Genomic DNA, 26,816 nt, shown 5'->3' with positions numbered 1-26,816 from the left:
ACGTTGGCATTACAGACCGCCACGATTTTCAATTTGACCAATAACATCGATAGTTCGACATATCGATAGCAGCCTCTTCTGCTCACGCGCATTGTCATTTTTGACGGATCATGATTTTTGTCATTTTTGATTTTTACAGAATAGCCTCCCTGGTCACTTAAATAACTAGTTATTTACCGATTGCAGTCATCATGTGATTAAAGATACTGGTAGGTTTGTTAATGAAAACTTTTTAATATTTTTCGGAAAAATACGGAAAATTTTCCGGAAAAAAGGTCTCGGTAATTTTCCGGAAAATTTTCCGAGCGGGAAATTTTCCGACTTACAACACTCAATACTGGTTGTAAGGTTATTCGACGTGTAGCTCTTTTGGAGAAAGCATTTTCTTAATTTTTTCGCTAAATTTGGGTACACGAAGGTGGAAAATGTGATTGGACGAAATAAACGCGAGTGTATAACACGCGTACTATTTGGTCGTCGCGTATCCTGCTTTATCGAAAAATAGCAGCAGATGTTTTCTAAGGTTGGTATGAACTACTTTGAATAAACTAACATTAAAATAATTTTACCAAGTTAGTTTTAAACGATGTTACCGGTCGTGTGACCTTGGCCTTATTTTACCCACAGATATGAACCGTTATCCAATTTATCTATCTAGATTATGTATCCTAACGGCTTTTGATTTGGAAAATGGATAATTATGACTGATTAGTGTTTGGAAATGGTTGTTGCATTGGTTTGTGTCACATACTTTTATTCATTACTATAGTTCTTTGGATAATTACATGGCTAGCGATTCCACCAGTTTTTTAGACATAACATGGCCGTAATTGTCTCCGGACATAGGGAAGCTCGTTTAGGGGTCACTACGTCCGTTCCTAATGAGAATTGTCGTACTGAATCCAGCGAAGATCCAGGAACTGCGAGGTAATCACGAGCCAAGCGTGATACACTTTTATACTCAACTTCGTGCAACTGTGTGAAAATTAAGTAATTTAAATTAAAACTAATTCTAGTTCACTGATACTTTCAGGGCTCCCAAAGTTCCTTTAATTCCTATAAATTCCTATAATTTAAATATGCTCCTATAAATTCCTATTTTTTAGAAATTTTCTAGTTTTTCTATAGCTATATCCAGAAATTCCTATAATTTTAAAAATAATGTATTAGAAAACAGCCTTAACGTTTGGGGAAAATTTGCCTTCTAAATAGAGCTTAGCTCTGGCTTAGGTCCGGTGTTAACGAAAACCTCAACGGTTGGGCTCCCAGAGTTCCTATAAATTCCAATAATTTCAATATACTCCTATAATTTCCTATAATTTCAATATATACTCCTATAATTTCCTATAATTTCAATATATACTCCTATAATTTCCTATAATTTCAATATATACTCCTATAATTTCCTATAATTTCAATATATACTCCTATGATTTCCTATTTTTTCAAAATTGTTCGTATAAATTTCTATTTTTGGCTAAAATGTTCCTATAAATTCCTCAAATATTTTTAAAAAAAATCGCTGGGAGCCCTGTACTTTTGCTTCATTCTGATGAATAGATTACCTTCCACCATTTAAATATATTGGTATACGGTGGTGCAACTGCTTCTTTCAAATAAAGCATTAATTCGGATGTCCTAATGGCCTTCGGACTTCGTTTAACCCTCTTCGGATAGAGCGCCGAAACGTCAATTCCGGCGTAATGGTCGCGGCTACTTAACCCCTCTTGCGGATCGTCCACTTGCCCCATATTCCCATCTTCGTAGTTAGATAGAAACACCGACACGACAGTATCTTTCACCTTCTTGCAGAATTTGGCGTCGTAGTGTTCCTTTAGCCATTCAAGCTTGAGTGTTGGGTTCATTGCTAAAAATAAGTAACCTTTATTTTCGAAGACCCGGAGTTAAATCAACCAGATTTAGAGTTAGATATAAGCAGTGGCGTCACTAACAAGTAAGTTACAATTAATACTGGTGTTACTCCTTGGAGCGTACTTTCCAGTCCATAAAGGAAGATTTATCGTTATTACTGTTTCTTGCAATTTGTAAACAATAGCATTCTGAATAATATATTTCTAAGTATAATACTTCAGGTATTGGTGTTAATTTTAGGCGGAAGTACTTTCAGTGATACAATCAACATTTGTTTGCTCAAATTGAAATATTACCGTAAAAGGAATAATTTTCGTTTTCAGTTGGTCATTAACTGTTAACATAAACCAAGAATCTAAGGGGATTCACTGTTCGGGCTTAAAAAAGCACGCGTTAATTCTGGCAAAAGGAAAATCACGGTTAATTTTAGTTCGATGTAGACAAACTTGTCGTTCACGTTCAATTTTGACAATATGGCGGCTTTGTTGATGAGGCTTAGTAAGTTTTTTGACTTTTTAGTTTTGAAATTGGTTCTTTAAAAGTTTAAGTAATGGTAATTAACCATTGTGTGAAGTAAATATAACCAATAAGTCGCATATGATTGAGGTTATTTAATAAAATTAACTAAAATCTTTTTAATTTCTAAACTTAAATTTTTTTATGAACTAAGCCTAACCTAACTTTCTCGCCTAAGCCCCGCCTAACCCTCTCATAATGATAGTTAAACAGAATTCTTGAGGCATTTCAAAGCGGTTGGCGTACCTCAGTAAACCTTCCGATTTTGACCACTCCTACCGTGTCAAAATATTGGGAACTGCGAGTCCCCTTAGATTCTTAGTTCATGCTCCAATTAAAACTACATTAAACTAGTTGAGTATTTAGTAAGGAGGCAATCCTACCCATGGCAACCCACAAAGCAGAAGTATCCGTGTGTTTGAAATACGTGATCAGTTTCTCGAACGCTTTGGTACAAGCGTGTTTCATGATTCCCAATGATTCTCCCTTGGTTTTTTCCAAATTGTCTAAGAGCAGTTTGAACAGGGGCATTATTATCGCGGCTGTAGGGTACTTGGCTTGACAGATACGATTTGATGCAAAATTAAAGTCCTTCAAAAGAAGAAACATTCAATTCCCCATTTTTTATGTGATTGCCAATGTAAGTTACCCGTAGAACATTTATCAACGAATCTAACAGTAACCATTCTTCATCAATCAAATGGAAGTTAACCAAATCTTCATGCAAGTTACTAGAAATGGAATCCAATGCCTGAAAATACGCAAGCCGTGTCAACATTGGTAAAACACTTGTGATTAATTTTATTTGGTGTTACGTTTCTATGAGTCATGGCACTATTTAACATTTCGTAAGTAGATCCCCATCTTGTTTTGACGTCTAAAATCAACTTGTTATCAGGAAGACCGTACAGTAGTTTCAATTCTGAGAATTTGTCAGTCTTTATCGGTGACAACCTAATTGCTGTGACGAGCCTTCGAACCTGGAAATACGCGGCAATTAGCTAATTTATGTCTATAATTAGGTAGATACCAAAAGATAAATTTTGTACTTTAGCCACGGCCTCCCCAATACTAATTTCCGTAATTTTAGAGGCTTCAGTAGAATCGTTTGATTCCGTTAAAGTTAAATCGTATTCATTTTCATGTTTGGCATCCGACTTCAGAAATCTGAGTAGATCTTGAACGACATTGTTTAACAAGTGAGCGAAACATCGAATACGATTGTCGGAATGAAAGCGGAAACCCAACTCGTAGGAACGAGTTGCTAATTCTTGTGTAAATGTGTCGTTGTTGTCCGTGTTATCCATTGTCACGGCTAAGACCTAAATAAGGATTACGAAACTCTTAATAGGCGATTCAATTTAATTTAAGTTCCTTGAGAGTTATTACGCTTGTTATTTCACGTTCACGCAGCAACGTTAAGAATTGGTTACAAATATCTATTCCAGAGTGTCTTCCGGGAAAGTGCATAAATCCTAACAAGCAGTCTTGTTCATCCCACGACGCATCCACCCAGTGACCCGTTACGGCTATGAATGGGATCATATTCGGGGCTGTCCAACAATCGTGGGAGAATGACATTTGTCCCTGTACTGTCTACGAGATTAAAACACGGGCTTTGATGACGAGCTTCAAGAATTGGGGCGTTCATACTAACTTTAAATATTTTGACTATGTTTTCAGATTCGGAATGGTATTCCTTAATAATATCTTTTTTCAAGATGTCATCGGTTATTTGTAAATGGTTGAGAAACGTCACCGGATTCATCGAGTACAGTATATCTCGGAGATTTTGGTCTTCTACTATTTGATACGTCTGGTCTGATAAAATCACGAAACGCATCAATTTCAAACGGAGGTTTTCCGGGTCTCTCTTAGAACATTAAAAGAAACTACGGTTATCGCTTTAATGAACGGATTAATTAAAAGCGCTTAAGAAAAACTAACTTGTTCAGTTATTGGAGTGATAATAGGTTTTGCCACAATGGTTTGGTTGATAGCCTTTGTAAAAATTGTAGTTTGTATCTGGTCTCTGTGCTTATTAAATAAATGCAATCTCATATTCCCCGTACTCCTGTTTGTCTTGGAATCTTGACAGTATTTACCACTATTACCAGTGTCCAAAATTTGAAGGTGAATGTCATAATTCTGATTTACGATAAGTGTAATTAGAGATTCAAAGGACTTACCCTGGACAATGAAGGCATTTTGCAAAAACTTTCAATGACCCATCTGGTTGGGCTTCGATCTCTTTTGTAAAATGTTTCCAGACCTCACTACGGAAACGAGTCTTTCTGTTGACGTTGTTATTCAACGATAGTGAAACAGATGCCATGTTATTGATGACTGCCCCGCTAAATTCAACTAAAAGACAATACGTACGCGAGAAAAACGTCAACCAACTATGATAAAATAATTATTTTAACGTTTTTTCATTCTAATCAAACGACTCAACTGTGCGGATTATAGGAACAGTTTGAAACGCAGATACCAAACCGTGTGACATTAAAGATTATCAGAAAAACACACAAGAGATAGCTGTTATCCGCGTTCAATAACAAAGTCCGTTTATCTAATAGAAAATCGGTTACAGATAAGTTAGGTTAAAAGAATTGATACGAGAGGTTATTACAAATATAGGTTGGCCTATTTTGACCTATAAAAAATATTTTAGTAATGAAAAATAAGCATTTTTTAACGTCATAACATATGTATTTTTAATCAATACTGATAATTGTATTTCTACATATATAATATCCTGTGCGATTTTTCTGTAGTTACATTTTCCGCGAGATCAGTGCGAAAGAAATAATTCAAATGTACACAAACACAAATTTGAAATAGTTATGGTGGAAAATTTGATAAATACTTAAGGGTAAATAATTGAAAATATACGCGTAACGTTTAATTATGGCCAGGAACTGTATACGTCCCGTATCCATTGTTGTGTTTGCTTGCTTTGGCGACACTATTCTTGACATTCCAACACAACTACGACTATGATTTATTGTAGTTCGTTGCCCATATGGACATTGTAGGGAAACAAGTCTACTTTCAGATCATGATTGGTCGTAGGAGTCGGACATTCACACATTTTATGCGCGGGATTTTTAATCTGAACACTATTTCGGAAATTCTTGCACCGACTTTGAGATTTTACTTAAAGTGTGATTTCGTGGTGATTTTTAGATTTTAGGATCCATTTTCGACAAGATTTCATGATTTTCAAAATATCTATAATCTTTTGTTTAAGTGTAGAGATTTCTGACTTATGTCCGACCCCTTTTAAGAAATCTCAGTATTTTTATTGGATTGATTTACAAATTAGAGAGGTTGTAGGGATGAAGACATAGCTTTATTGTGTACAGTCTACAGCTTTTTTGTTGCGTAGTTTGTATTACTCTAACCAATAAACGGACATAAAAACGTGTAATTCTGAAATTTTTAACGTTTTGATAATGTCAATTTACGTCTAGCTCGAACCATAATCTCTCTTCGTTGTATTTGTCTATACGAGGAAGATTTGTTTGTTTGGACTTTTCACAGTTTTTGACAACCGGATAATTTCCAGTTCTTTTTCAAAGCCTAAATGCTTATCGACAAAATATTTGTAACAAAACCGTAATTATAGTGCAAGTATTCTTTTATTTACAAATTAACGAACGACATCAACAATTTTCGGAATGAAGATTCCCGATCTACGATAAAAGCGAGTGATTTTTAGATACATTAACTGAGTGACTCGTAGCGGTACTTAATTGACGCTTGGTCGCGTCCTAGGCCTAATAAACTTAAAACAGTTGCCTAATGACGCGACGACAACAATTGAAGCGTTAATTAGCTTAGGGTTAATCATAGCTGAGTCATAACCACCGGGTCCGCTAAGTAGGTAACGTTATCCGACCAGTGCGATTCGACCATGGGCGTACCACCGTTGGAACTGGCTGTGTTACTCGCGTTACTCGACCCGTATTCTTGCAAAAGCGAGTCGATGGCGGTGGCTAAACGATTGTCCTCGGTGGTCCGACTACTTTGCAAGTACGGTTGCTCTAAGGCCAGAATGTCGGCGGGTTGAAAGGAATCCAACTGAATCCATTCGTTACTGTAACGGTTAGCGTCCCTAGGGTAGTACACGTCCGCCGACCACGCCACGGGCTGCTCCGGTATTCCACCGTAAAATTCCTGGTGGGGAACCTCACCGGCCATTCCGCATCCGTTTCCGTAGTGTCTATAGTCGTAGGTGGTTTGGTTGGGGTGTGACGGCCCGTAAGGGTCCACGGAATGCAATAGGAGGTCGGCGTGCATGTCGATGGCCGAGGTCATCAGGGTGGCGATCTTGGAAGTGTCCACGCTGGCGTAGTCGTAGGAAGAGTTGGACACTGACCGATCGTCGTCGCTTCTCGATCCGCTGATGTAGGACTGACGCTGGGAGGACGCGTGCGAAAGTGAGCCTCCGTGTGGTTGACCATTGGAACAGAGACACTCGAAGGGCGGACACGAACATTGGGTTTCTGAAGACAAAGTAACAAAATTAACGGAATTGATTAGATGCGAGCTAAGGACTGAGGGTGGACTCACCGGCTTCATTAGCTCGAGGACTAGGTTCGAGACGGGGGTATTTGCTGACGGGAGTTAGCCAAGGAACTTCTTGATTGTGGTCAGTTTGGATGATTGAGATCTATAAGGAAATACGAAACAAAAAATGGTTACTATCTTACTCTTTACAAAGTTAAATTAAGCTCCCGAATTTATTTGGTTTTTAAAATTAAGGCAAGGTATTAATTCAATCAAATATCAGAAATATTTATAATATATAGACTTTGTTTCGCGTCAATACCATGTTCGGAAAAACACCCTCAATCATAGTAATTTATAAGTAGTCAATTTATTTTCTTTGCACCTAGCTACAGAGATACAAATACCATATATCCTTCTATAATTTGCTATTTCTTAAATCGCCAACAGAAGGTCGACTTTTTGTAACCATAAAACAAGGCGAAAATTCTTTTAATTTTGAGTCTAAACGTGACAAATACCAACAGATCGTTGGCCCTACACGTGCCTCCCTCCCTCGAAGAAATAAATTCCGAAAACAAAAATGGTGTGTAGCTAAAAAATGAGAATAGATTTTGGGATAACAATTAGGTTTTTTTCTTCCGCTTCTTCTATTTGGTGGAGAGACGTCTGTCCGTCCGTCCGTTTCTTTCTATCGGTCCGTTGTGTTTACTTTGGAAAATGTCAAATGACGGGGTCCGAACGCGCATATTAAATTGAGGCAGGTCACACGCCCTCCGCGCTTTCTCGCCACTTCGGATAAAAGTAGTAATTTGTGGGCTCCCGCGGAAGCTCCGAAAGCATCCGAATGTCGGCCTCCCAGCGAGAAAATCGCGCGTAATCGCGGGTTTGATCAGCGGGCCGTGGCCGACACGGACAGAATCAACCCCCCCAATCCCTGATTACTGGTTACGAAACCACACATCCACCGCGCATCGAGGGGTTGAACCCACACGTATGCTCTGTGACCGACTATTACCAGACTATGTGGTCCCCTAATCTCACGATAATCTTCCAATCTTATTAATTCCGACTAAGAGGGGAATTTTTAGTCAAATTGTACAGCATATAGTTTCTTGAAAGCTGACTAGAGAGGTTAAGCACGAACGTAAATCGGGTGAAGTGGAAGTGTAAATGTTTAAGTTATTTCCAAAAAGTAAATATCGCCTTGATCCCTTACTCTTATCTAAAAATGATTATTTATTGAAAAGGAAAAATCAGAATTACAATCTTAACCTAAAATTCTAATTTGATAATTTACAATAATGTACACGATAATGTTAGCGCAATGCATGATAAGTTTGCGCAATACACGATAATGTTGGCGCAATACACGATACGTTTGCGCAATACACGATAATGTTGGCGCAATACACGATACGTTTGCGCAATACGCGATAATGTTGGCGCAATACACGATACGTTTGCGCAATACGCGATAATGTTGGCGCAATACACGATAAGTTTGCGCAATACACGATAATGTTTAAACAATACACGATATTGTTTGCGCAGTACACGAGGATTTTTGCGTATTAAACGGTAATTTTTGCGTAGTACACAATAATTCTTGCGTAGTACACGAAAATATTTTCGTAGTTCACGAAAGGTTTGCGCAATACATTGTAATGTTTGTACAATGCACGAGGCTTTTTGCGTAGTACACGAAAGGTTTGCGCAATACACTGTAATGTTTGTACAATGCACAAGGCCTTTTGCGTATTAAACGGTAATTCTTGCGTATTACACGATAATGTTTGCGTAGTACACAATAATATTTGCGAAGTACACGAAAGGTTTGCGCAATACACGGTAATGTTTGTGCAATACACGAGGCTTTTAGCGTATCAAACGGTAATTCTTGCGTAGAACACGATAATGTTTGCGTAGTACACGATAATATTTGCGTAATTCACGATAATATTTGCGTAATTCACGATAATATTTGCGTAATTCACGATAATGTTTGCGTAATTCACGATAATATTGTCGAAGTATAGGATAATATTTGCGTAATTCACGATAATGTTCGCGTAATTCACGATAATATTTGCGTAATTCACGATAATATTGTCGAAGTATACGATAAAATTTTCGAAGTACATGATAATGTTTGCGATAATATAAAGCAATGTTCTATAATACTTGGTATTACCGTATAGTGTGGTATTCTCTTTGAAAAAATTTCAATTATTTGGTCCAGTTGTCAAGATAATATATTTATAATATTTTCTTAATAACTCAATATTTTTTTTAATTTCTAAAGTGTCATGAAAAAAGTTATTTTGGATAGATTTGTCAGAATTTTGTACATTCACCCCCCTAATCCTTGCTCTTTTGGTTCGCTCTTGTACATGGACATGTAAATGGTAAGTGTGTCGCGAAGGGCTGTATCCGAGACGTGTACCCTTGTGGTCCCGAAAAGGTTCCCTATTGTAACATATTGCTCCCGCGAAAGAACCAGTTTTGGCATTTTTTCACTCGAAATTATTATATTATAATAAACGTGAACGGAAATTGAATGATAGTGACGACTATGCTATCTTGCGCGTGATCTAAATTCATTTTCATTCTACTGGGAGACTTTGTCGGACATGTGGGTGGGCATTGTCCATTGAGAGCCGCTTCTCCCCCCTCCCCCCCAAATGTACGTGACGCAACTGTATATTCAAACGGGCTTTGTCAATCATTTTTGGACATCAAAATCATATTTCGTTCTCTCGTAATCTGATAGTGTCATCTCTCCTCTTTTAAAAATCAGCTGTTTTATTCCCTCTAAACCTACAAGCGTGCCTACTACTGCCAAACATTGGTTTCGTGTAACCTAGAATGCGTAACTCTATAACTAGGATATTTAGGTGAACAACTATTTCACCGAGCGAGATCGATCTCATTTTAATCGATTTTAATAGTGGTTGTATTATATTATTAATATAATATTAGATATATTTTGCAGCTGATGCTAAATGATATAAATTAATGACTAAGAAATTAATTATTATATTTCACAGCTGATTCTAAATGATACTAATTAATGATTAAAAATTAATTATTATATTTTACAGCTGATGCTAAATGATACTAATTAATGATTGATAAATTAATTATTATATTTCACAGCTGATGCTAAATGATACTAATTAATGATTAAGAAATTAATTATTATATTTCAAAAACAATAATACTAAATGATACTAATTAATGATTAAGAAATTAATTATTATATTTCAAAAACAATAATACTAAATGATACTAAGTAATGATTAAGAAATTAATTATTATATTTCAAAAACAATAATACTAAATGATACTAATTACTGATTAAGAAATTAATTATTATATTTCAAAAACAATAATACTAAATGATACTAATTAATGATTAAGAAATTAATTATTATATTTCAAAAACAATAATACTATTAAATAGGTGCATATCTACGCATAAATGTTTAATTAACATTTTTAGAAAAATTATGTGAAAGCACTAAAAATTATATAAAAGCAAAGAAATGTTTATCAATTTAATTATTGCTAAAATTTCGGTCTGTTTGGAGAAATTTAGCTTTAATAGTTATCGCGTCAGGACAAATTGAGGAAACGCATAAGAAAATCTAGTACCCTTTCTTGTTTAAATTTTCAAGATAATGTTTCATTTTTAATCAAAATTATTAGAACATTATTTTAAATATATTTTTGCCATAAATACTCTATTCCCAATTCTGACTGAACAATTTATAGGTCCAATATACCGATATTACATTTTAGAAACGCTAAATTACCCCTTGTATTAAAATTCCCAATAATAAAGAAATAACTAAAAATTGTAACCGCTCGAAAATCAATCGGGTCAACAAACAAAATTAATTAACTTAAATAACCGATTCGAAGTGTACAGTAAAGTTAGAAACCTTATAATTTAGCAAACGTATCTTGCAGCCAGCGAACCGAATGATTTAAATGGAATCGTTGGAAACTTCAAACAAAAGGACACGAAATTCGAGCTGGTTTGAAAATGATTTTATCAAAATCAGGAGCTTCAATAATACTTCCGCAGATCTGATTCCCTATTATCTACCTCAAACAAATTTATCCTACTATTTTCTACGATTATTTTTATATTGAAAGCGACGTTAAACCTTAATATACTGAAGAGCGGAATACCAAAAAAAAAAAAGGTTTTCAAAGGAATCGGCTATTGTCGGAAAATTCCCCGGGTTTTTTTTTCACGTCGACCGATTCCGATTTGTGATAAGCCAAGCGAGTTGTTGGTTGAGTTGTGGGAAAAACCGCACAGAGGGGCACGTGCGCTCTCTCTCCCTCTTTGGTCCTTCTCGGAGGAGAATCCTATGTATAAAAAATCCAGTTTCTTGTCCCCCTCGGAATTGACGTTTTTTCCTTCTTCCAGGAATTGATCTCGCTTTGAAATCGATCCATTTCGTTGAATCTCAGTTTAACTCTTTCGTTAGTTTATTTTTGAATTTTAGACGCTTCCCGTCAATTGACATAGCCTGAGATCCTTACTGCGCATGTCGCTCTATTCAGGTTCTGATATTCAGACCTGCGCAATCGCCACAAAGGGTGGAGCCGCGTTGATATTAACAGAAACGTTTGGATCGGCAATGATGACCCTTGAATGGGGTCGGGAACATACGGAAATAGGACATTTTTGATTTTATTATTTGGGGTTAATTAGTAACCTTAGGTTGTTGAGGCTTAGTAGCCGTAAGGTTTTGAGGCTTGGTAGTGGTAAGATTGTTAAGACTCTGTAAGGTTTTGAGGTTTAATAGCAGTAAGTGTTTAAGACCTAGTAGCCGTGATGTTTAAAGGCCTAGTAGCCGTAAAGTTTAAAGGCCTATAGTAGTCGTAAGGTTTGCAGGTTTGGTAGTCGTAAGGTTTAAAGGCCTAGTAGCCGTAAGGTTTGGAGGTTTGGTAGTCGTAATTGTTTAAGAGTTGGTAGCTGGAAGGTTTTGAGGCTTAGTAGCCGTAATGCTTTTGAGGTTTAATAGTCGTACGTTTTTAGGTCCTAGTAGGCGTAAGGTTTTGAGGCTTAGAAACATGATCTTTTTGAAGGTTAGAAACCGAAATTTTGGGCTTTTGTCTTCCAAAGAAAAACACAAATTAAATATTTTGTTTAAAAATAATAAATAATTTAATAAATAGTAAAATAGTAAAACTAGCTAATAATTAACATCGCGTAAGTAAAACACTCGTAAACGTTTCTTTTCGAACTTTAATTATATCTAAAGATATCCATACATGAATACGGTAGTTTATTCCTGGCGAACGACACATCTGTCGGTCCGGGTTTTACGTTATTTGCCCCGCCAAAAATGCCAAAAAAAGCAAAAACTTGTAAACGGGATAAATAATTACGCGTATAAGTTCCGACAGTTGAGGTTGAACGGCGGGAAACGCGCGCGAGGAGCATGCCAACTAAACCTAATAATGATCGTTAACGACCGTTGCAAAAATAACCAAACAGCTAAAACAAAACGCTATTTGGAGGGGAGATGGTGAAAACCTACGCGAAATCCAGTTTATTTGGCCGTTAAAAGGGCAAATTCGGACTACGCCTTGAAAAATACCGGGGCCCAAAGAACGCGCGGAATATATATTTATTGTACGGTGAAAAACATCTTCTCAAAAACCGATGTTGATCAGTTCTAAGCTTCATTAGGGAACGAGAATTGACAAATACATTTCTCAATAGGTGCTTAAACTTTTTACTTCCCACGAAAGGAAGGGGATCGCTGAATGAAATATTTCCGGTTGGTCGGTTACCAGTTCGCATGGCTATAAAACTACAAGTCAACTAGTCAACTAGGTTCGAAATTCAATTTACAGACGTAATTTCTTTGGTATGGCTGGTTTTAATTTTTTCAAAATGTAAAAACGGCACGAGGGCTGACGCAAAAATCTCCGCTAGGCCTAACACAAGTTTTTCACATCGACGCCAAAATTATTCTTTAGGCGTAATACAAGTTTTTCGCGTCGACGTAAAAATTATTCTTTAGGCCTAACTTTAGTTTTTCGCGTCCACGCAAAAATTCTACCTTAGGCCTAACTAAAAGTTTTTCGCGTATGCGCAAAACCTAACACAAGGACCATATAATGAGTTGCTTGCACGTCCAGATTATGTGTTAATACTTCTTAGTGAATCGCGCAATGGGTTTTATTGAAGGGTATAATGCATTTATTTTTGGCACGGTCGTAGGTTTCCATAGACTCGCTTTGGTATAAACTTATTTATAAACTATATTTCAGACCACAGACGCAATAGGCGCTTCAATAAAACATATTCAAATAAATCGCCAAGAAGTAATATTTCCGAGAGCCAGGACCTGCGAGTTACTGTTTATATAGTGCTTGTTGAAATAATGGAAACTTTTCACTTGTAAATAGAACGTCGTGCATTTGCTAAGTCTTAATATGTCGCGGGAGCTATATTGCAACTCCTCGAAAAAATGGAGTTGGTAAAATGAGCGTTCTTATTCATCCAACTTCAAGAAAATCTCATCTGTCTTTAGATAAATCTTTTTAGAGTGTTACGACATTTCGGCCGCAGCGCGACGAATTTTTAGACCAAAACCACGTAGTGCGAACCTATCATAAAGGGTCGTATCTGGTATCAGGTACTAAATTCGGGCAGAATTTTTCAAACGCCGGTGTGAAATTAAGCACCAGAAATTTTAAATAAAAATCCCGTGGTTAACTTTAAGTTTTACCCTCCCATTAGTTTAAATAGCGAAAATCCGAAAATAAGCCTGAAGTGCAATTTAGTCGAAGCTTGTTTCTGCTCTCAGAGACAATTTTATTTTATTAGAAAGGAGTTTTTTTGGTAACGAAATTATCTAAAAACGTGTTAAGTACATATATTGTCCTTCAAGCGTTTTTTGTAACAATTTCCATAATAAAATTCCATTCTCGGTCGCGGCTAATTCGTCTTGCTTATTAAACCCCTTCATTGGAAATTATTATTACACGGTTGTAGAAAACGGTTTAGCCTCAGAGCAAAAATTAAAAAAAGGGTTTAACACATCGTTTTTAGTACCCCAGGATAATATGCCCCTTTTTAAAAATGATCCATTTGGATGGCCAGTTATTCTACCTATTTTTTTTCTAAATAATACGGTTAAAGATTTGGGAGGAGCGCTTTACAGGGGGTAGGCAAAAGATAGCCCATCAAAATGCCATATTCATGAGCCGATTATTTCCAAGTCGATTGCTTCGCTTGGATAGTTCCAAGCGGTAGTTGCTTCTAAGTCTGGCAATACGGTAACGTCTGCTTTAGTTTGTTAGTTAAAAGGAAATACGTTTTATCGACGCGTTTGGGACTATAATGATTTGTAAGTGGAAGGTGGAATAGTTTATCATACGAATTGCTCTTAAATTTGTTTTTGTTTTTATATCGACTGCACTTATTTGACGCGCTATTTTGGTTAATTTGTAGCCGGATCTGCCTTTTATCAGAAGTATATAGTATATAATTTAAGTGATAAGTAACCATTTTCGTATTCTGTTAATGATATTCGATTGGAAAATGTACCTTTGGTAGGATGCGGTATAATAATAATAATCAGCTAGGCTAATACCCAAGTCAGCTAGCGACTTTTAAATAAAACAAATTAAATGGGAAAATATAGTTTTTATATAAATAAATATTATTACTTACAAGGAGACTACCCGAGGTGTTTATCTCCAATTTTGTTCAAACTCGGGTGGTAAGTAGACTTTCATGTAACTTGAAAATCCCTAAAAGGGTGGACAAGAATGGGCTTTCGTTTTGCCATGGCAACCAAAAATGTTTTTCACAACTTAAAAACTGATTACTCGTATTTACCCAATATATGTATATTTTATCATATTTACAAATGTACCAGATTTAGCCATGATCTGAATTATGTATCTAATTGATGAACCTTTTTTTTGAAAAATATTGTTAAAATCTTAAATTTTCCCATGTTAATTTTCATAGAGAAAATCAGTTTTTAAATTGCGAAAAACATTTTTGGTTGCCATGGCAAAACGAAAGCCCATTATTGTCCACCCTTTTAGGGATTTTCAAGTTACATGAAGGTCTACTTACCACCCGAGTTTGAACCAAATTGGAGATAACCACCTCGGGTAGTCTCCTTGTTAGTGTATCTTTTATATTTGAAATCGTCAGGTATTGTAATACAGTGCATCATTTTTGATTTGGCGAGGAAATTAACTCGAGCCCGAGAAGATACATGTTTCATTTTTACACCCTAGATGTCATACTTATCTCGAAAGATATATATTATTGCCTTATGCTTGTAAGAATATACACTCATTTCCTTGTTTAATAATAAGGTTACTATTTGTATTTCAATTTAGATTCTACATTTCAATATTGGGTAATGAACTTTTCATTTTTACACCCTAGATGTCATACTTATCTCGAAAGATATATATTATTGCCTTATGCTTGTAAGAATATACACTCATTTCCTTGTTTAATAATAAGGTTACTATTTGTATTCCAATTTTCATTCTATATTTTAATATTGGGTAATGAAGATTTAGATTAAACCGCAAATGCTTGATTTTGTAAAGCCGAGTTAAGATATTAAACAAAATATAATATTAGCAGCAGCCATTGCACATTTCGGTAATATTTGGTATATATATTTTTCCCAATTTTGATAGAGGTTATTACATTACCAAAAGAAAAAACCCTAAATGTGACTGTCGGAATGTTTTGTGAAAACATTCGATCCCAACTGATGGAAATGACGCTGTTATTTTTAATAGGAAGGAGTTTAAACTCATTCAGAGCTGAAGACCCCCGAACGGAGGTGCGTAGACGCGAGGCCCCAGGGCGTCCGCTCTTTGTTAAACGGGGCGCCCCAAATGGGGCCATTGCCGACGCTCATTTAGGCCTATTTGAGATCATTTGAGCCCCCGTACCCCGCAATTTCATAAACGACGCCGGCTAATCGGTAGAGTACGGAATCGACACTTCATCGCGAAGGCGGCGAGCGGGTGAAATCTGCGCCCCATTTAGCCCCGTCGACCGCGCTCCACGAGTATCCGACAACGTCCCAGACGAGGCTGGTGCGTCCATAGCGATACTATGGCGCTTATAATAATGAGGAAATTACTCTCCGAATACCTGTCTGAGATTGATTATTGTCGGCGGCGCTTTGGGTGTCATTGAAATCGCGCCGCCTTTCGCCCTACGCCTCGTTCATCTTTCTCTAAATAGACGTAGCTTATGAAGTCGCCTATGCATCGACTAGAGCTCGACGAAACAGATAAATTAACCGCTAAAGTTTTGATTAACCATAAAAATTACGGTTAACTGTTTATCCATGGGTATTATCCACGGCTTTATAGCAATTTAACATGCAAAATAATCGTTTTTTTCCCGGTTAATTTTCGTTTGTGGATAAAAATAAACGCCGAGCTCTAGCATCGACTTATATCGTTGTCAGAATTTGTTCTTATTTTGTCTTTAATATTTTAATTTTTAATATTGAGAAACAATACGTGACGATAAACCAAACGATGGTTTGGAGATTAAATGTTTTCAAATATAAAAGTGCACAAACGTCTTAAAATTTAAAGGTATCTGCTATATCCGATATTTCTGAACTATTTCCGATATTTACTACATTTCTTAATATTTCTTAGTGTTTTTAATATTTACAATATTTTTAAAAATATTTAAAATATTTCTAAATTTTCTTTTAGATATTTCCGATATATGCAATATTTCTGAAAATATTTCCGATATTTGCAATAATTCTGTAAATATTCCTCTAAAATAGTCCCGATATTTGCAAAATTTCTGAAAATATTTCTCTATAATAGTTACGATATTTGCAATATTTCTGATCATATTCCTCTAAAATAGTTCCGATATTTTCAAAATTTCTGAAAATATTCCTCTAAAATAGTTCCGATATTTGCAATATTTCTGAAAATATTTCTCTAAAATATTTCCAATATTTATCTAAGAAAATTCCGATATTTCTGAAAATATTTCTGAAATTTGCAATCATTCTGAAAACATTTCCGATAATTGCAATATTTCCGAAAATATTTCTCAAAACGTTTCCGATATTTCTCAACGTTTCAGAATATTTCCAATCTTTAGTTTATTTATAAAAATAAACATTGAAAATAGTTCCTATTTCTGGACATTTTCAATATTTATCCGAATTTTTCTTATTTTTCTTGTGGATTTCTAGATGTCCAGAAATTATAATTATTTATATTTATCTTTCCGTGTTCACCAAATGTCTTCTGTCTGTGGCGAAATTTGATAATGGCCTGGCCATCTTGTTTCTCGTAAAACGCTAGTTCATCGTAGCGCGAATAAATAACGGAAATGGTTATTTTGTTGACGAGGAATTCCCGAATTGGCCGTCGCGTAAATAAAGCCACCGCGGCTCGGGCCGATCTGTTCCTCCGTCTTCTTCGCGAAGGTTGCCAGCGGTAGCCGCTACGAGCGCAGAATTAGTTCCGAATCAAGTCGACCTTTTTCCCCCTTAATGATGCCTAATACGATCAATTTCAGATATTCCTTCTTCCTCTCTCTTTCGTTTAAGCATTTTCTGACAGGTGGAAAAATCTTGAAGTATGGTTATTTTCCTTCACTCTCGGAACCTTATCTATTTCGACCGTGTAATCGAATAGTTACTTTTCCAGGGGGCAATAGAAAAATAAATACGGCTTGTTATTTCGTAAACCGTGATTTTTTTATTCATTTTATGTCCTTTAAAACTGACCAAGAAAATGCTTATTTTTCGGTGGATTATAAAACTAATTAAGATTTTTCAAGCGAAGCTTTCTTATCAGCGTCTCCAATGGCGAAATATTTGTCACAGTAAAAGTCCAAAGATTGGAATGAAATTTGGAATTTAATTAGATTTATCGAGGTACTGTGTCGTAAGGGAACCCCAAATTTAATTTTTTTTTACGGTCGGATATATTCTAGGTTAAAGTTTGAAACATTTAAGTTTAAGAGAATCTATTATCGTCTGAACAAAATTAAAACAATGAAAATATCAATGAAGGTTTCCAACAGCTAACCATGAAAGATCTTTGAATGTAACATATTTTGTTTATTTTGTTTGTTTTACTGGTGACAAAAATTAATTTTTACTCATTTTTATCCAAAGAACACATTCTTATTTGAAAAACCCCTGAACTCTGGTCAAAGTGAGTATATTAAACTAAAATTATATCATTAATGGATGAAACTAATTTATATCATTAATGGATGAAACTAATTTATATCATTAATGGATAAAACGTAATTTATATAATGTATGAATTAAACTAAATTTATCTCATGTATGGGTTAAACTAAAATTATTATGTATGGGTTAAACTAAAATTATATTATGTATGGGTTAAACTAAAATTATATTATGTATGGGTTAAACTAAAATTATATTATGTATGGGTTAAACTAAATTTATCTCATGTATGGGTTAAACTAAAATTATATTATGTATGGGTTAAACTAAAATTATATTATGCATGGGTTAAACTAAAATTATATTATGTATGGGTTAAACTAAAATTATATTATGTATGGGTTAAACTAAAATTATATTATGTATGGATGAAACTAAATTTATATCATGCATGGATTAGGGGTGGCGGAGTGGTTAGCACTTTCGCCTCGCAGCAAGAGGAGCCGGGTTCGATCCCAGCTTGTGGCACTGGGTGAAAACTCGGAACTACTCCTTCTGCGTTGAGTTTGCAAGTTCTCTCCCTACTGGTTTAAGGGGTTTTCCCCCGAGATCTTCGGTTTCCCCTTCCATAAAAACTTGTTGAGGTTAACGGTAATAGTTAGTGTAGGGAGCTGTTGGCTCGAACGCGTGGCATGCAGGGCTTGCCACCACCCTCCTACGCATTGTAGGAATTAATGGCTTCAAAAGTCGCTTGACGACTTAGGCCTAAGGTGGTGCCTTGGGTATTAGCCTAGCTGATTATTATTATTATTATTATTATTATTATTATTATTAATCTAAATTTATCTCATGCATGGATTAAACTAAATTTATATCATGCATGGATTAAACTAAATTTATATCATGCATGGATTAAACTAAATTTATCTCATGCACGGATTAAACTAAATTTATATCATGCATGGATTAAACTAAATTTATCTCATGTAAGGATTGAACTAAAATTATATTATGTATGGATAAAACTAAATTTATATCATGTAAGGATTGAAATAAAATTATATTATGTATGAATTAAACTAAATTTATACCATGTATGGATTAAACTAAATTTATCTCATGTATGGATTAAATGCATGGATTAAACTAAATTTATCTCATGTATGGATTAAATGCATGGATTAAACTAAATTTATCTCATGTATGGATTAAATGCATGGATTAAACTAAATTTATATCATGTATGGATTAAATGCATGGATTAAACTAAATTTATCTCATGTATGGATTAAATGCATGGATTAAACTAAATTTATCTCATGTATGGATTAAATGCATGGATTAAACTAAATTTATCTCATGTATGGATTAAATGCATGGATTAAACTAAATTTATCTCATGTATGGATTAAATGCATGGATTAAACTAAATTTATATCATGTATGGATTAAATGCATGGATTAAACTAAATTTATCTCATGTATGGATTAAATGCATGGATTAAACTAAATTTATCTCATGTATGGATTAAATGCACGGATTAAACTAAATTTATCTCATGTATGGATTAAATGCATGGATTAAACTAAATTTATCTCATGTATGGATTAAATGCATGGATTAAACTAAATTTATATCATGTATGGATTAAATGCATGGATTAAACTAAATTTATATCATGTATGGATTAAATGCATGGATTAAACTAAATTTATATCATGTATGGATTAAATGCATGGATTAAACTAAATTTATCTCATGTATGGATTAAATGCATGGATTAAACTAAATTTATCTCATGTATGGATTAAATGCATGGATTAAACTAAATTTATATCATGTATGGATTAAATGCATGGATTAAACTAAATTTATATCATGTATGGATTAAATGCATGGATTAAACTAAATTTATATCATGTATGGATTAAATGCATGGATTAAACTAAATTTATATCATGTATGAATTAAACTAAATTTATATCATTTTAACACATTAGGACATAATAGCATTCACCATAAAACAAAATTAATATTTTATCAATGTAAGATATAAACTCATTGGTTAATATCAAATTATTAAAGTTTGCTTAAAAGTATTTGAATCTTAGAAAAATATTTAGATAAAATTAGATTACATCTTACACGTGTATTTAAAAAATCATAATGTTTAAGAATTTAATCGTAAGTCTTAATTAAAATAATTGAAAGTAGGCCTAATAATGAAGAAAGTAATTGGAGGAGTAAATTTGAATGTAAGCGAACGAGAGATGGATTACAGTGACAAATTAGCGCATTACCTGAGTGTCGAGAAGGGAGCCGTAGATTCTGCGCGATCTCTTGCCGGAGATGCCGTTGATCGGCGACGGGGAAGCGGTGGGGTTCCCGCCGCTCTGTTGGAGGATGGTCCGCCGAGCTTCGGCCGTCGCTTTCGGCTCGGGTTTGAGGTGGTCGTGCACGCCTTTGGCCTGGAAGAAGATGGCCGTTTCCGTATGACGCCAGAAGTGAGTGACCGGGTAACCGCAATGACCCCGACACGGCAGCACCTCCAAGCGCCCTTGACACTTGCGATTCGGACACGGCTTACCTGCGTTACGTTTTAGTTCGTCAATTTCGCAAAATGGTTATGTCAAAATTATATATTGTCGCTCTAACGCCTATTATGTACTTTGCAGAATAATACCAGAAGTTTATAGTATATTATACGAGAAGTATCCATTTAGGTATTAAAATGAAACGTGTACCTTAGCAGGATCGAAGTACTTTTCGATTTCGAGTTAGTGTAGGGAGCTGTTGGATCGCGTGGCGTGAAGGGCTTGCCACGACCCTCCTACGCATTAATTAATGGCTTTAAAAGTCGCTTGATGTCTAAGGCCTAAGGTGGTGCATTGGGTATTAGCCTAGTTGATTATTATTATTGTTTGTGGACACTGCATTACGGCTTAAACTATTAATATACAGTTAACGATATTAATTGATAGAAAAACCATACTTTATCCTATTTTTAACCATGTAATAGATTTAGAAAGTTACTATATGTATTTATACCGCAATATTTTTTCTTCATAAACGTTATTCGAAAAATCAACGGGACATGGTTCAAGCGAAAACTTGTAACGTCACAGCTGTAGTGTTAATAGTGGCCGCCATGAAAGTTACCGTTTTTTATCAATAGGCAAATTACAATGGTGACGTCGCCGGGTTTCAGACGACAACACTCTATTAGTAGGATAGGGAAATTCATATTTAACTCATACTTTATTTATTGTCCATTTCCTGATTATAAAATTTCAAGAGCTTTACAAATTAAATAATATTTCACGTACGCGCCAATGTTTGTGAAACGTAATGTTTTATATATTTTTTAATTTAATCATCGGTTAACGGCACCTTTTAAAAGAGAGAATTAGAATAACCTTTAACCCCGCCTTGGGAGTTTCGTCGATAACACCCGTGACGTCAGGGGTGTGTTTCTAACGTCATCAGTCAAAATGGGTGTTAAGCGTTCTGCGGGTTCTTGGCTGTAATTTCGATCGTAAAGAGCCCGTCTGCCCATGTTGAATCTCCCCGACGAAAAAAGGACTTTTTACGATTGTGAATGAAGACGTACGGAAAAGTTCGTGCCTTATCGTCGCTAACAAGTCGATTTTTGAATCGGCCTTCGACCATCTTACTATTTTAGACGAAGACGAACTGAGAATACGTAATAAGAATCGCCTGTAATCTTTATCATTTCGAGATGGGGGGATTAGCAAAAAAAAACCGTTCTTGGAAACGACACGCCTGAAAATTTCACACATTTTTGCACGTCAAACCGTTATTGGGCGCTCTTTTACAACATTTTTACCTGGCGATATAAACAGAAATGCAACGGATATTCTTAGATTTAAAATTTTTTTTAAGTACCGACAGCTGCGGAGCGCTTCCGAATGGAGGTGGCCCTGAAGGTGGCCCCTCTGTAGAATTAATTCACACGGGACAATTTTTAGGGTTTGATTGCAATCCACCGTGGAGTTGTAGCGATAACGTGAGAAATGGTTATAGTTAATATAGGAAAGCTAGTGACTATGGTATGTAGAAAATAGTAACAGGGTTGCCACAATATTATCAGATTCAAATTCCCTGTTTTCCCTGACCATTTAAGTTATTTTCCCAGACTTTTTAAGGTAAAAAATAAACAGTTGTTAACTTTTACATTTATCAGAAGTTAATAAATTAAATCAACTTATATTTCAGTATAAAGGTTATTTCAGCGTTAAAAACCTTTCAAGGATCTAAATAATAATAGCAGAATTTGCCATAGATCTAGAGTAAAATTAACTTAAAAGAGTGTCAAGATTAAACTGAATTCCCCGACTTTTTAAAAATTATTTTATTTCCCTGAATTTTCCCTGACTTTTTTGGCCCATTTTTAAATTCCCTGACTTTTCCCCGACTTTTTTGGCCCATTTTTAAATTCTCTGACTTTTTTTTGACTTTTTTTGGCCCATTTTTAAATTCCCTGACTTTTCCCTGACTTTTTTGGCTCATTTTTAAATTCCCTGACTTTTCCCTGATTTCCCTGACGCGTGGCAGCCCTGAGTAAACCAATTAATTGAATTGCAATATTAATAAGGTGAAAAGAAAAGTTAAGTTAATTGCGTGTAAAATAATATATATAAGACCAAAAGTAATTAGTATATCTCATATAAGATACTTGGTTTTTGTTTCAAAATAAATTTATCGTGAAAAAATAGATAAATATTGTTTTAAATATGTAATAATCGCTATCTTTTACATGGTTATTTGGTTGGCGGGTTTGCAGGAAAATCGCGCTTTTTAGAAACATGTTTAATTCAACGCTCTAAATGGGTACTTCTCGAAGATATGGATTTGAAATGTCTGTTTCTAGGTATATTTGGGAATGATGTCTCTTACCTTGCTGTTTCTTGCGCGCTTTGTCGCAGATGGCGGGTCTGAGGGTGACTTTCCCGCCCGAGTCGGTGGTGCATCGTAGGCTGCAGACTAGAACTCCCAGGCAGGACTTTTTGAGGATGTTGACATTGTGGTTGTTGGTGTTGCGCATGGCCCAGCCGCTGGTGTGCCGCTTGGCCTCTTCGCTGTCCGGAGAGTACACGAAACGACAATGACCGTCCGCCCACTCTTGGAACTCGTCGTACGAACTGACCTATGACCCGAACGGATGATTTCGTTTTAGACACTTTCAAGGAAATTCGTTTAAAGCGAGGGGCAGACCACTCCACGTAATCGGTGTACAAGCAAACTCTTAAGTCATCTGCCCCTCGGTATAAAGTTACTCTATAATCTTTGTACGCCTGATTACTGATTTCGAAACACATTCGGTGATTTCCACTAGTTTCTACTGATTTTTCACAATTTCTCTGTGATTTCCAATAGTTTTCTTAATCGATTTCCCGTGATCACCGACGATTTGTACACCTGATTACCGAAGTGACTATACCTAGGCCCGGTGTTACGAGGTGTGGGGCCCAAGGCAGCAAGATATGAAATAGGGGCCCAAAAATCGCTTAACACTGAAAGCGGTCCCCGAAAAGCACCGTGAAGCGCGGGGCCCTAGGCAGTCGCCTCGCTTGCCTTGCCCTAACGCCGGCCCTGTGACTATCACTCGGTATAAAGTAACTACTATAAACAGTTTACGCAGTTTAACAATGCAAACACGTTTAATTTGGAAATGGCCTGTATACATTAGCGTACAAATTGAATTTTTGTAAAGGTTTGATAAATTTATTTCGACTTAAATATTGGATTAGAAGCTAATAAATCAACCTGATAATAATTTTATTACTGGTTTAAATATTTAAAATTTAAATATATAGTTTAAAAGATCAGCTAATGATTACTATAATATAATTTAAAATATATTTTTCAATATTAATATAATAAAAATTGAGTAGCTTATATTTTTTAAGGGGGAAGAATACAGTAAAAGCCTCTTTTTCATTCAAGCTGAACATTTCTGTTTTAACAATTACATAATTGAATTATATTTTTCTTATTAGGGTGAACCTTCCTCTAGTGCTTGAAATAATTTTGATAATTATAATATTAATAGTTAACGAGATATAAGGTCCTAACTAAAGGGTAGTTTGGGCGCTTGCCCAACTTGTTTAGCTCCGGGGGTCCGAATTAAAACGTAATAACTTAATTACTTTTAAATTAAAAATTGTAAAAATTATTTTAGGCACTAAACAAGAGGCTTTTCTACACTTAAATATTAATTTTATAAGTTAAAATACAAAATTAAAAGAGTTCAGCTTGAAATAGCGCGAAAGTAGACAATTTTCCACTGTAGTCTTCCCCCTTAAAAGACGGTATTAGAATATCTAAAAATCCGAAATTATCAGTAATAATAAAATACTTTATTATGAAATAATTTAAAATCATAATAATTGTATATCTTCGTTAAAACATTTCACGCCTATTATCGGCACTTCTAAACTCTGAGATAAATTTCGACTTACCAAATCCCACAACTGCTTCATGTCAAATAACGAAATGAATTGGTCGAATGCACTCGTTAAAATGAGCAATCGTGGGTGCAATAAAGTATAAAAGCGATCTTCAGATATTGCGCTTTTTACACTCGATTTGTTCACCCAAATAATAATTCCCCGTTGCAAAAAGAGTGTTGAAGAATGCGCCGGGATGTCTTGGACAGATAACCACCGATTGCGAAGGCGCGAACACCTTTTTGCCAAAAAAATCTCTGTTCCACGTACCGCAGACGCGAATTCCACGTATACATAATATAAATAAAGTATGCCCAGTTCTTTTACGTATTTATCGTCCCGAAGAGGAGCACATTTTCACCCATTTCGATTCGAAAGATGCTAGTGGGTGATATTACCTATTGTCAAACGCGTACACTCGGTTAGGTAACCGCCGATCTAGACGTCTCCCGGGTCTCCTACACTAAAAGAGCGACCGTATTAGGCGATAACCCTTGACCCGGGCGCCAGTTCGCCCCGTCTAACGCTGGCGTCTTCATCTGGAACCATTCTTTTTACGGCTCTTTTTTTAATATTTCGAGAATTTATATTATTATTATTATAGTTATTCAAAAATGGCCGCCAGCTTGTCTTGTAGCTATGAAAAAGCGACCACGACATAGGCATAGACCAGTTTTTTTCCCCAAAACATCGATATAAAAAAAAATCACCTAACGGTAGCCTCTTTTAGAAAAAATTGTCATTCCATTCCTTGGAAGAATTTTAAATGGGCGTCGTGTGGAGAAATTAAACCGTCATTTGCGTGCTATATGATAGGAATGTCCTCGGGCCATTGATGGATACGCGATTTTGGTCCTCTCTCTCGCCAAGTGCGAAATGTCTTAATTATATACAGTCGGCCCTCTTAAGTATCTTTACCGCAGGCGGCCGGGGAGGCAGTTCAATTTGATACCGAACTGGCTGTTTAATTAACCCCATCTATCATTGAAGAGTTTCGCGACCCTCTCAGCGTCAACTCGGCTTTGAGCTTATCAAACGGAAGACTTCGTCGAATATTTCTAACAAATTGCCTCAGACTTATAACCTTTCCTTAAACTTGTTTATACATCGAATTTTAAGCTGAAAATGTTTCAATTGAAAAATTCGATTATTTCGTTTTAAAAGGTAATTTTCAATTGTATCATTAGGTTAATATTAAAAGTTAAAGTAGAACATTGAATTATTTATTAGTTAAATTTGTTTAGGGTTTAACTTTTTTAACTCTTTTCTTAATGGACTTATCTACTTATTCGCAAATTTTTTCATCCTTTGCAATGCAGTCCATTTATTTATTAGTTAATTAATCAATATAGATATTTAAATCACGCCCAAGTAGATTTTTGGTGGCTCTTTGTTTAATTCGACTGTCTCACTTTGAAGTTATGTTTATTTCCTTTCCTCTCGCGGAGGAAATTAATTCTCAAATAATCAATGCGGAGGATTTATCGTTTTGTTAAAATTTATTGACGGATGCTCCGATTTAAATCGTATCCCCCGAAGGGATATTCGATGATATATTATAACTTTCTCTTAGATTGATCGCGATAAATTAATTTCTGTCGTTAGCGAGGTTCGAACTGATCGTGATCATAAACTGATAAACATTTTTCTCGGGGACCGTATAGAATCAGTCACTTTCTCTTATGATTTATTACGGTTGAAACTTGATGGGAGGATGTCAATTTCTGTTTTAGGTCTATCGAACTCACCTCGGGGATATTGCTGTCGTTAATGTCCCAATCCATGTCACATCGTGCTACGAATCCGCGGCTTCACGAGAAAACTGCCACAGTTTGTCTCATCAAAGTGATCAATTTGAAAAAAAAACCGGCAAAGAATAATTCGGAACTAGGACTGATCCGGTGGTGATTGCGGCGATGGCTAGATGCTACGGCGATGATGGGATCCACGTGCGCTCTCCGGGGATGACGCTATATTATCCACTCCGCGTATCGGCAGAAGTAGAAAAGGACTAAACTACAATCGTCAATGTCTTTTGGCGGCGTGCCGTATTAAAGGCGAAGAGAGGGTAGCCCCTATGCCAGAACCAACCAGGGGTAAGCTTCGACAAACAGAACGATATCCTACCTTATTTTTTCCCGCTAGTATTAACCGGAGGGGAGAGACTCGAAGCTAAGCCCGGGGTAACTCTTAAAACGGGGGGTGCCAAAGAGCCCCGTTCCACCCCCCGGA

The 26,816-nt window shown here is 35.7% G+C and overlaps 2 protein-coding genes across 2 annotated transcripts; both read right to left on the bottom strand.

The window, feature by feature from the left end:
- Nucleotides 1-747: 747 nt before the first annotated feature.
- On the bottom strand, nt 748-4,835 carry LOC149936396 (uncharacterized). Its single transcript, XM_090181533.1, has 10 exons — nt 4,578-4,835; nt 4,336-4,495; nt 4,046-4,261; nt 3,778-3,984; nt 3,438-3,710; nt 3,204-3,368; nt 3,038-3,139; nt 2,772-2,979; nt 1,566-1,867; nt 748-975 (listed from the first exon to the last, which is right to left on the bottom strand). Exons 1-10 carry the CDS (start codon nt 4,721-4,723, stop codon nt 790-792), a joined length of 1,965 nt encoding a protein of 654 aa, XP_090037659.1. The 5' UTR covers nt 4,724-4,835; the 3' UTR covers nt 748-789.
- Nucleotides 4,836-6,240: 1,405 nt separating this feature from the next.
- LOC149936395 (chorion-specific transcription factor GCMa-like) lies at nt 6,241-26,368 on the bottom strand. The gene is made up of 5 exons (XM_090153677.1): nt 26,333-26,368; nt 23,032-23,281; nt 20,415-20,701; nt 6,967-7,066; nt 6,241-6,899 (listed from the first exon to the last, which is right to left on the bottom strand). Exons 1-5 carry the CDS (start codon nt 26,366-26,368, stop codon nt 6,241-6,243), a joined length of 1,332 nt encoding a protein of 443 aa, XP_090009803.1.
- Between the last annotated feature and the right edge of the window lie 448 nt (nt 26,369-26,816).

Source organism: Leiobunum rupestre, chromosome 7 (assembly GCF_980474605.1).
Source record: "Leiobunum rupestre chromosome 7, qqLeiRupe1.1.hap1, whole genome shotgun sequence".
NCBI classification, from domain to species: domain Eukaryota; kingdom Metazoa; phylum Arthropoda; class Arachnida; order Opiliones; family Sclerosomatidae; genus Leiobunum; species Leiobunum rupestre.
This window is presented reverse-complemented; position numbering and strand designations above follow the sequence as displayed.

What these genes read in the sequence shown, in the direction of transcription:
- LOC149936396 (XM_090181533.1), bottom strand. Translation starts at nt 4,723, where the DNA reads ATGGCATCTGTTTCACTATCGTTGAATAACAACGTCAACAGAAAGACT. An exon ending in TTGGGGAGGCCGTGGCTAAA is followed by an intron (nt 3,369 to 3,437) that starts GTACAAAATTTA and finishes GCGTATTTCCAG; the next exon opens with GTTCGAAGGCTCGTCACAGC. An exon ending in GTGCCATGACTCATAGAAAC is followed by an intron (nt 3,140 to 3,203) that starts GTAACACCAAAT and finishes GCGTATTTTCAG; the next exon opens with GCATTGGATTCCATTTCTAG.
- LOC149936395 (XM_090153677.1), bottom strand. Translation starts at nt 26,368, where the DNA reads ATGGATTGGGACATTAACGACAGCAATATCCCCGAG. An exon ending in GCTCCCTTCTCGACACTCAG is followed by an intron (nt 7,067 to 20,414) that starts GTAATGCGCTAA and finishes ATTTCCTTATAG; the next exon opens with ATCTCAATCATCCAAACTGA. An exon ending in TCCTCGAGCTAATGAAGCCG is followed by an intron (nt 6,900 to 6,966) that starts GTGAGTCCACCC and finishes CTTTGTCTTCAG; the next exon opens with AAACCCAATGTTCGTGTCCG.